Here is an 11,075-nt window from a genome sequence, read left to right as displayed (position 1 = left end):
GAGAGTATAACAGGTTTATATGTGTGCAGAATCATGGAGCTTGGTAAAACTTGTACCAATGGACCTCGAGAAAGCACTTCAATGGGCTGGAGTCATGCCTTCCAGTAAAGAAGCTGGATCTCATTCTTGGAGATCCATCATCCCAGCCCCAAAAAAATAACAAGAGCTTCCAAGGGCAGTTCCCTAGAACCAACCACCTGCAGCTGTTGTACCCTCCTTTCATCAGGTGGGCCAAAATTGGGAAGTTCTATTGAATCACAATTCCTCGTCAAATTAAGTTTCCAATACCTACATATAAAAAGACCTAGACAAAATTAAGACAAAGAATGATGAGTATTAACGTTCACACTGAAAAAGTGTCAGGCAAAAATCATCTCCAATGAGTAAGCATCTAAATGCTTATCCCTGACATTCAATACTTTTTCCATCATCATTGTCTTACATTATTAGTATACTGGAGATCTCTACTGACCAGAAATTCAACTGTTAAACACAAGAGGTTTTGTAGCTGCTGGAAATCTTGAGCAACACATACACAATGCTGAAGGAACTCAACAAGTCAGGCTGAGGGGAAACGAACAATCAATGTTTTGGACCGAGATGCTTCAGTTACGACCGGATTCACAAGTACTTTGGCTTTGTGGTCAAAGGTTAGGCATCCTATTTTGTGTGATCAACTGTTGATAGCCCAAAGCCTTTATTTTATTTAAAAGGCAAATGTACTTCCCCCTTGCCTAGAAGAGTGTAGCTTCAACAACACACACCTACACTATCCAGGCAAGCTGCATACACTACTAACCGATCGTGGCTGTGGTTTGTATGATCCACTGCAATTACTAGGTTATGTAAACTGCATCTTTCAAAACTGACCTCAACCACCAAGAAGATTAAGAACTTCAGACACCTGGGAACCCAACCACCTGTATATTCCCCTCCAAGTTCAACACTGTGCTGACTAGGAAATGTACTTCATTGGAACAGTATGAAAAGCCAAAAAAATGGGAGTGTCAGAATGGGAGTGGGATGGAAATTTAAAGGGACAGGGAACTGGAAGTTGAAGGTCATCTTTTTGGATTGGATGGAGGTGTCCAAAAAATAATCACTCAATTAGTATTTGGCTAGTTAAATGTAGCGGAGATGACATTGTGAGCAATTCTGAACTCCAAGATATTGCAGGAATTGCTGTTTACCTAGAGTCAGCATACCTGAATAGTGACAAATTAAGTAAAATTGAAGCCAATGTATTAATGAACTGAGACCTATTACTTTAAAGGTCAAGATTTATTGTTGAGCTGCTATTACATCTACCAGACTTTAGTGGAGGCTAGATAAACTCCCAATGTCAGGCTAAAATTTCAGTAGACGATATAACTTTTAAAAAAATTGAGGACTTGGCATAAAATAGCCTGTAAAAAAACTGTACAATTTAGAGGAGATTATATTAATTCTTTAGTACAGCCAGATGAATTGTATGCTGTTAGGAATAAGTATTTCTCAGGGCCCTGATGCATTTTGATTTGGAGCTGGAAAAAAATAGTTTGGGTATTGCAGGTATCCATTCCACATATAGCTGTGCTACCACGTATCTGTGGGTTGATTTTTTAAAAAATGCCTAAAATATAAAGGTATCAGTTCTTGAATGTGATCATATTCATGACAGTTTTATCTTTGAAATAAAATAATCAAATGCTTGTTAGCAATTCAATTGTTTATTGAAATTGCAAAATAATAATTATTTACTATGACTTGCAATGATTTTTGGATATAAATCATAATTGCAGAACAATACAGATACAGAAAATATATTGTATATTCTATATAGTTATACACTGTTAAAGGTCAGTGTGTTGCTATATAATATAGAGATAGAGAATCTTTTAAATAATCAATTTTAAGACAACACGTGTGTAACATTGAGTGTTTTTATTTGAGTTTCCCTCACTGATTTTGTTTATAACCTTACACTACACATTACAGTTACTCTCTGCAAAGCGTTTGCAATTCATAACTTTCAGGTAGGTTTCAACTTTGTGCATATCCTTCTTAAAACAAGCCAGGAGGCCATAGTTTTTCATCAATGCTTCCTCACTTAAATCTCCATTGAATCTGTCGTAGGAAAATTTCAGCCAGGCAAAACCTTGTGAAGAACCTCCATCTTCTAGAGCCTGGGAGGCAATTGAATGATTGCAGATTATTGGTAATTCTACATAAGAGAACATCTAACAGAGACACTGAATGCTTACTATATAATAGATTCTGAATAGCTTTGCTTTGTCTGTGCTCTTGTGACAATGTGGCACAATAAACATTAATTCATATTTCACATTAGGATTCATATAAAATTATATGAGTCATCCATGGAAAATGATATGCTTCTTTATATGCAACCCATGTCAAGCAAATAATTATAAAACATGAAGCAAAATCACTATATTAAATCATCTTGTACATATATGGGTTATTGGTCAAGAATATTATGAAGCCTGAGGGTTTAGATGTATGCTTATTTTGAAATCATGACCCTTAAATTTACTAAATATTTTGTAACTAATATCACCTGACCTGCTTGGTAAGAAATCTAATGTATTAATGAATAATAAAAAGACTCTGTGCTGCACATAATCCATTTCTTTGTATGGGAGGCTGAGTAACCTTGGAAACAAATCCTAAGGCTGAGCCCTGTTTGTATATAACTTTACAGAAACATAGAAAAGATTAAAGAAATACGATCCAAATCTATAGATTCATTCTTTGCAATGATACAATTGTAATTTTCTTCTACTAATTTAACCTCTTCTGTTTCTATTTCACTATTTTAACATTTGAATTATTCAATGGCTAGCAAATATATTTATCCTTAATGTTTATGTTTGAGAATTATATTTACTTTTCCCCATAAATTAATGGCTGTTATAGTTAAAATTTCTGCAAACTGAACATAATAGTCCTGCCGAAGGGTCTTGGCCCAAAACGTCAACTGTACTTTTTTCCATAGATCCTGCCTGGCCTGCTGAGTTTCTCCAGCATTTTATGTTGGAATTCCAGCATCTGCAGATTGTCTCTTGTTCATAATAGCTGGGATGCTAGGCTTTGAGATCGGTGTGGTGCAGTTGAACATTATATGTTCTATTAATTGCTTTAATTAGGAAACTGAAATAGTTAATATCATACTGACTCTTCGGTGATGTTAATCTCTTATATATCATAGTTTTGCAGAAGAAGGTAAAATTTCCTACTTGTATGATTCTTCATTTCAATTTTAAGAAAGTTCACTCACAGTCATGAGTAGGTTGGAGTCACCAGCATTGATAATATTTATAAGAGGAAGCTCAGCCATTGTGCTGTACTGTTGTATATTCTATGTTCTATTTACTATTGCATCTTACTATTTATTGCATGATAACACTTTCTATTTCTGGGGGGTGGCAGGGAAAAAACTAGAACTTTACACTTTTGTAAGCTTCACATTTGTACTGCAACAAATAGTCTCTTAAAATCTATCTATAATGTATAGATTTGATTACCTGCTTACAATACTTCTATTGTCAATTCTCTTATGTTTTGAAATATTCATGAAAGTACCCCCACACACAAAATCAGGAAGTTTGCTGAAAAATACTATAATTATAGCTCAACAAACAATTAAAAATTTGCACAGCTCAGGAGGATAAAGTATTTATAGTATTTTACAGTGGGTTAGCAGGCTGACTGGATACACTTATCCCTTCTGGTATGATTTCAGCTTAATAATAGAGGAAAAGGCTGTAAAAAATCATCCTATAGCAAATTATTGTGTGATGAGTTCCTGACTCTCTGTTACATGGAATAATGATGCCAATGAGATAATGACACGTTCATGGTGCAGAATTTGGACCATGAATAATGTTTTGTAATTATAGCAATGCCTTATGCAAAGTTATGATGGGAGTAATAGTAATACTGCACACCCTTACTTTCATCAGAGCATAGATGCCTTCTTCTAGGTCCCTTAGTTTGTCATAGACTCTGTCCGAGGTCCTGAAAGCTCTACTGTTCTGAATTGGATTGAGCCAGGACTGGATGAGAAGCAGTGAGTATAGCAGCAGCTCCTTGTCCTAGGAAACAGAGAGCATCAGGTAAATATCAATTTCAATTAGAAGACAAATTACTTTTCCCTGTGAAAGAAGCCATGGAACATGCAAAATATTCTTTCCTGAATCCCCCATCACCACCAGCACTTTTATGAAAAAAAATCTGAGCAGTTACACTAATTTGTTGTGCTCTGCATGTTTCCCAGTCAGAAACATACCTGATGGAGTTGCTTTCATGGAAAAGAAAGAAAAACAGATTGAAGATGCTAAAAAGCTGAAATAAAGACAGCGAGAGTGTGGAATGTTCAGCTGGTCAGAGAGCAACTTAAGAAAGAGTTCCTTCAGAAGATTGTTGCTGCACATTCCTGCATTTGCAATTTCTTTTTCCAAGAATTTTTGGATTTCTGCAGACCAGCTAACTATCCCCGACACACTTTACTTCTTATTTCAGAATTATTTTTGACCAGTAACAGTCTTAAAGTTAATGCAAGAGAAAGTAGGATACCCATATTCTAATAATTGGGCATAATTATTTAGGCAATATATTTTCATTGAGAATTTGCTGAACATGTTCATGTTGCCTGCAGGAACTGTTAGCTATGGAACAAATGAGTTACATGAAATGAAAAGCTGAAGATAATTTCTAATTCACTTTTATTTAATTACCGATCTTTGTTGTGCATCTTCTTTTCCAGTAGGTGCTGGGATAGTCTCAGACTGGCAGAAAACAGAAGGTGAACTCTTATAGGAATGGCGCTGCTCTTCCGGGATATATTTTCGTTCCTGTTGGAATTTAAATGCACAAATGAGATGTATATTTCTACAACAAGCAAATTGATTAAGCATATTTTGTTTCCTATAAGTCACATAGGATTTACTACATACAAAATCTTTGCAGGTTTCTGCAGCAATCAGATGCAGGTGCTGTGCCCTGTGCACAGCCTTGGCGAACATATCAGATAGAGACAGCAATGGGTACGCTTCCAGATCCCTGGGGCATTGCATCGAAACCAACATCAGGGTCAAAACAATGGAATATAGTGATAAACCTAATGAAGGAAGGGAAACAATTATAAGTAATAATGCAACAACATTGGGGGATAATTTTGAAAGTTAGTTTAAAAAGTGGTAGTAGGAAAGCCGCATAATGCTTTATATTGTGAATGTAGTCTAATTGTTTTAGACCTCCAAAGATATACAAGTAAAAGAAACAATATGTTTTAAAAATTGACACACAAACCATCTAATTTCATCATGAACTTCAAAGGTCCCTGGAGTCATCCAACTGTTCTACATTGACACAGAGTGACTTCAATGTTGTAAGCAGAAACATTGAATAGTTTGAGAATAATATCAAAAAGTGTTCCAGATGCTAACGTGTTTATTGTCAAAAGGTACATTGTTTACAATTAAGATAATAAAAATGACATTAATGAGCAAAATAATTTGAAAATTAAACAGAATGGATGGATGATGAAAGAAAATTCTTTGAACGACAATGTACAAAATTGAGTTTGCTAAGTTAATGAAAAATAAGTTAGCAGAAAAAAGTTAACTACCCTGACTGTTACCTGAAGCCATCTTGTTAATGTCACTGCATAAACACAGCATGCACCAAAGTACGATAAACGTAACCAGTTCACAGTCTTCTAACATTCCCTACAACTCATCAATTGCTTATATATAGTCAGGAATCCATGCATATATTTAACACTTGTTGACGACATGGTATTATTGACATATAAAAAAACAAAGTGTTCTGAACTTAATATGCATGTTGTTTTCATTATTGTTGGAAAACAGGATTATTCCATTGTCAAATGTGTTCCTGGAAGTTTGATCCCGATGCTATTTTTATGTTCCGGTAGATGTTCTCTCCCACCATTTAATGACATAGGCATTTAGTAATGTGAACAAATGACAGAAAAACAAGAAATTATATGTTTTTATTAAGTGTTCCAACCAAGTATACGTCCAGTGTTTCAACTGTCTTTTAATTTGACCCAGGGGGAACGAAAACAAGCTCATTGGTTGGTAAATGTCAGCAGTATACCTTTCATAGTATTAGGAAAGAATAACTAAAAGAGGCATCTCTATTTGCTGAGTTGTGCTTGCAATTATTATACTTTCAATAATGCATTATCACTTTGACATTAAACAGTAATCTTCCTCCCACATCTCATAGTCAGAAGTCCATGCACTGAAGATGTCCTTTTTGCCTGATCGCAAAGGTTTAATAGAATTTTGGACAAAGTAATGTTCTGTCATGCACAGCTACTTGAAAAAAAGTACTCTGTTGAAAATCTATTAATGTGTTTTTCTTTGAGTATATTTAGACAGGACCCTGAAAAATGAAACCAATTTCTGGGGCAAACTTACTTTCTGCCATTTATTTCAAACCAGTTATCTACAGTTGTTTTTGGATTTTACATGTAAAACAAAGTCTGAATTATAACAGACAAAAGGAGAAAATAGTAACGTACACTAGCATTAGTAGGGCACCTGCAAACTTGACTTCCAGTTATATTATGTTGTCATGATTCTCAACAACAGGAATATAGGTTTTAAAGTTTAAAAATCATTGTGTTTAGAAAAAAGTTTGAGTACACAACTCAAACAACACTTACATATAGAGCTGTCCACATTCATCTATAAACAGAAAAGATAATTTTCCATTTAGTGTAAAATTTAAACTCTAAAGTAACACACAAGCCATATTTCAAACAATGTTTGTTTCCAAAGATGATTAAGCTGTTAAGCAGTTTTAGAATTTACTTGATTATCTTACAGTTGTACATTTTAATTGTTACACACTTTCATGAATTCAGTTTTATCTGCTTTGTATAATACAAATATTAATACATGATAGTCAAGTAAATAGTTGTTGAAGTTGATTGAGAGTTCATACAAATTATAATTCAGCAACAGAGTTCATTCAGCCAATGATGGTATGATTGTTGGAAAAGGGATTAATAATATCACTTCAACAATTTATTTGCTAAATTGACCATATTTAGTTTCCACCAATACAATTATTGTTAACTCACAAAACAATGCAACTGCAATATTTAGCCTGTTGTACAAATAAATTGAGGCAGATGTTTAAAACACAAATCAAATGAATACTTTTCATGGACAGCAGGAGGTTCCCTCTAATGTTTCAAATAGTGAAATGGTTGACCCTGGAAGAATACTGAGGTTATAACAAGAGTTAACTTGGTGATAGTTACTGAAGACACAGATGACAGGATGATAATTAATATAGAGACAAGAGTCTGAGTGATAGTTAATGGAGACACAAGAGGTTGCAAATGCTGAAATGTGGTGCAAAAAGGAGCTGCTTGAGGAACTCAGCTGGTCAGTCAGCATCTGTGGAGGGAAATAGTTGATGTTACAAGTCAGAAAAATTAATGCCTCTTCTGTCATTTCCTCTCTCCTTCTAAGCTACCCAGGGCCCTACAGACACCTTTCTTTCCATAATCTCCTCTCAAGCCCACTGAGGCCCTCCCTTGGTCAGGGTCAACCATGGACATGTGTCCCAGCTGTCTATGTGATACACAAGCCAGGGCAGTATGATACGGAGAGCATGCTGTTGCCCATGTAGCAGGCTCCGCCTCTCCAAAGGAATGACAGAGACTGATACAGTTTGAAACTAGCAGTGTCACAGGACTCCAGTTCCAGAATTTTCCTTGAGGTTTACTCCAAAGCCTTCCCTATAAGTGGGTATATCTGCAAGGCAGCAGAGATTGGAGATCAGAGTTTTCATTCTTTTAGATGAGCTGCGAATCTCAGCTGATGAGCCCCATCTACCCAAAGCAACTGGTGTTAAGGTACCAATAACACATCTTTGTCCCTTCTCCTGTCAGTAGAAATGGTTTCACTGTGCTTAGTAGCTAAGCCACATGTGAAGGCCAGGAGCTGGACTTGGTTGTCAGAAGCTATTTGAGATGCACACCATTGGGATAATTTAATAGCTACTGGGAGCTTATCCCCACTACCACCCCTGGCTATAACAATCTTAAGAACCACCAGCCCACTAAATAGTATATATAATATGACAATATATTATGTTTTTCTCTTTTTGTACTTGCACAGTTTGTTGTCTTTTGCACACTGGTTGTTTGTCCGTGCCATTGAGTGTGGTCTTTCATTGATTCTATTGTGTTTCTTGGGCTTACTGTGAATGCCTGCAAGAAAAAGAATCTCTGGGTTGTATATGGTGGCATATATGTACTTTGATAATAAATTTGCTTTGAACTTTGTATCACCCAGTTTCTTTTTCCTGCTCCACCTACACCATCTCTCCATCACCTACACACTTTTCCAACACCATTTTCTTGTCTGTCCATCCTGTCCCACCAGCATTTTGTGTGTGTTGCTATCCCTTGCTCTACCCTTTTCTATTGGGTTTCATCTTCTCCAGGCCCTTGTTCCTTCACCTATCACTTTCCATCTTCTTTTGCTTGATACACCCTTTCCTCTCCCACTTGACTCCATCTGCCAATCAATCCCTCCTCACCTGGATTCACCTATCGCTTTCTAGCTCTTGCTCCACTACTCCCTCTCACCTCTGTCCCCTTTTTACTTTTAGACCTGATATGGGATCCATTTAGACTATCCATCTCCCTCCACAGTTGCTGCCTGACCTGTTGAGCTCCTGTAGCAGCTTGTTCTCTGCTATCAGTGTTAAGTCATTGAATGCATTCCAAACTGAAATAGACAAATTTCCATTATTAACTGAATCAAAGGATGCAGGATTGGATAAAATCCACAATCATCCATGATTGCACTGAACGGTGAAGCAGGCAGCAGGATCCAAATGGCGTATACCTCCATCCTTTCGTTATGTAGCATGGTGGTGAAGTCGCTCACAATCACATTCTAAATTACTTTTCATGATACAGACTCTGCCAGTGAGGCTGACATTTATTGTACATCCCTAATTATGACAGTCATGGGAGATTTCAACTTGCAGGTCGATTGGAAAAATCAGGTCAGTGGCGGATCTCAAGAGATTGAGATTGTTGAATGTCTACGAGCTGGCTTTTTAGAGCAGTAAAGTCTGACGTGGCAGTATTTCAGTGGAGTAAGGGAAATTACAGTGGTATGAGAGAGGAGTTGGCCAAAGTAAATTGGAAAGAGCTGCTGACACGAATGACAGCTGACCAGTAATGGCACGAGTTTCTGGGAAAAATGAGAAAGGCACAGGACAGATATATTCCAAAAATGAAGAAATATTCAAATGGCAAAATAGAACAACCGTTGCTGATAATGCAAGTCCAAGCTAATGTAAAAACAAAAGAGAGGGCATACAACAAAGCAAAAATTAGCAGGAAGATAAAGGATTGGGAAGCTTTTAAAAACGTATAGAGAGTAACTAAAAGAATCATTGGAAGGGAAAAATGAAATATGACAGCAAGCTAGCAAACAATATCAAAATGGATAGTAAAAGCTTTTTCAAAAATATGAAAGAGAGATGAGAGTGGATATTGGGCTACTAGAAAATGAGGCTAGAGAAATAATAACGGAGACAAGGGGATGATAGATGAAGTAAATGAGTATTTTGCATCAGTCTTCACTGTGGAAGACACTAGCAGTGTGCTAGATGTTGAAGGGTGTGAGGGAGGAGAAGTGAGTGCAGTTACAATTCCAGGGGAGAAGGTGCTCAAAAAACTGGAAGTCCTAAAGGTACATAAGTCACCCGGACCAGATGAACTTCACCCTAGGGTTCTGAAAGAGGTAGTAGTAGAGATTGTGGAGGCATTAGCAATGATCTTTCAAAAATCATTGGATCCCGGCATTGTGCCAGAGGACTAGAAAATTGCAAATGTCACTCCACTCTTTAAGAAAGGAGGAAGGCAGCAGAAAGGAAATTATAGACTAATTAGCCTGACCTCAGAGGTTGGGAAGGGTGCATGGAATGGGCTGCCGGCAACAGTGGTGGAGGCAGATATGATAGGGTCTTTTAAGAGACTCCATGACAGGTGCATGGAGCTCAGAAAAATAGAGGGCTATAGGTAATCCTAGCTAATTTCTAAGGTAAGGACAAGTTCAGCACAGCTTTGTGGGCCGAAGGGCCTGTATTGCACCGTAGGTTTTCTGTGTTTCTATTTCAAGAGGACTTGAATACAACAGCAGGGATGTGATGCTGAGGCTTTATAAAGCACTGGTGAGGCCCCACCTTGAGTACTGTGAACAAGTTTGGGCTCCTTATCTAAGAAAAGTTGTGCTGCCATTGGAGAGTGTCCAGAGGAGGCTCACAAGAATGATTCTGGGAAAGAAAGGACTATCATACAAGAAACATTTGTTTGCTCTAGGCCTGTACTCGCTGGAATTTAGAAGGATGAGGGGGGGGGGGGATCTCATTGAAACCTTTTGAATGTTAAAAGGCCTGGACAGAGTAGATGTGGAAAGGCTTTTTCCCATGGTGGGGGAGTCTAGAACAAGAGGGCACAGCCTCAGAATAAAAGGGTGTCCATTTAAAACAGAGTGTGGTGAATCTGTGGAATTTGGTACCACAAGGAGCTGTGGAGACCAGGTCATTGGGTTCATTTAAGGAAGAGCTTGATCTGTTCTTGATTGGACACAGCATCAAAGTTTACAGGGAGAAGGCCGTGAATGAGGTTGAGGAGGGGTAAAAATGATCAGCCATGATTGAATGGTGCAGCAGTATCGATGGGCCAAGTGGCTTAATTCTGCCCCTTTGCCTTATGGTCTTCTGGTCTTACAGTCTAATTTCTCTTGAAAATTTGGTGGGTAGCCACCACCTTGAAGTTCTGCAATCCTGCTGTGTAATACAATCCTTATGTGTTAAATCTTTATGGGTGGAGTTAAGAAGTTGCAAGGGTTTAAAAAAACATTATGGGAATCATATATTGGTCTCCAAATAGTAGCCAAGATATGGGGTTAAGATTGCAAGGGGAATTGGAAAAGGCATGTAATAAGCGTAATGACACAATTGTAATGTGGGATTTCAATATGCAAGGGGATTGGGAAAATTGGTTT

The 11,075-nt window shown here is 37.3% G+C and overlaps 1 protein-coding gene across 1 annotated transcript; it reads right to left on the bottom strand.

Moving 5' to 3' along the window:
* Nucleotides 1–1,964: 1,964 nt before the first annotated feature.
* Nucleotides 1,965–6,770, bottom strand: LOC132384438 (somatotropin-like). The gene is made up of 5 exons (XM_059955594.1): nucleotides 5,642–6,770; nucleotides 4,956–5,119; nucleotides 4,737–4,853; nucleotides 3,954–4,094; nucleotides 1,965–2,165 (listed from the first exon to the last, which is right to left on the bottom strand). The coding sequence occupies exons 1-5, from the start codon at nucleotides 5,724–5,726 to the stop codon at nucleotides 1,965–1,967; spliced, it is 708 nt and encodes a 235-aa protein (XP_059811577.1). The 5' UTR covers nucleotides 5,727–6,770.
* Nucleotides 6,771–11,075: the final 4,305 nt, after the last annotated feature.

This window comes from Hypanus sabinus, chromosome X1 (assembly GCF_030144855.1).
Source record: "Hypanus sabinus isolate sHypSab1 chromosome X1, sHypSab1.hap1, whole genome shotgun sequence".
In the NCBI taxonomy this organism is placed as follows: Eukaryota; Metazoa; Chordata; class Chondrichthyes; order Myliobatiformes; family Dasyatidae; genus Hypanus; species Hypanus sabinus.
This window is presented reverse-complemented; position numbering and strand designations above follow the sequence as displayed.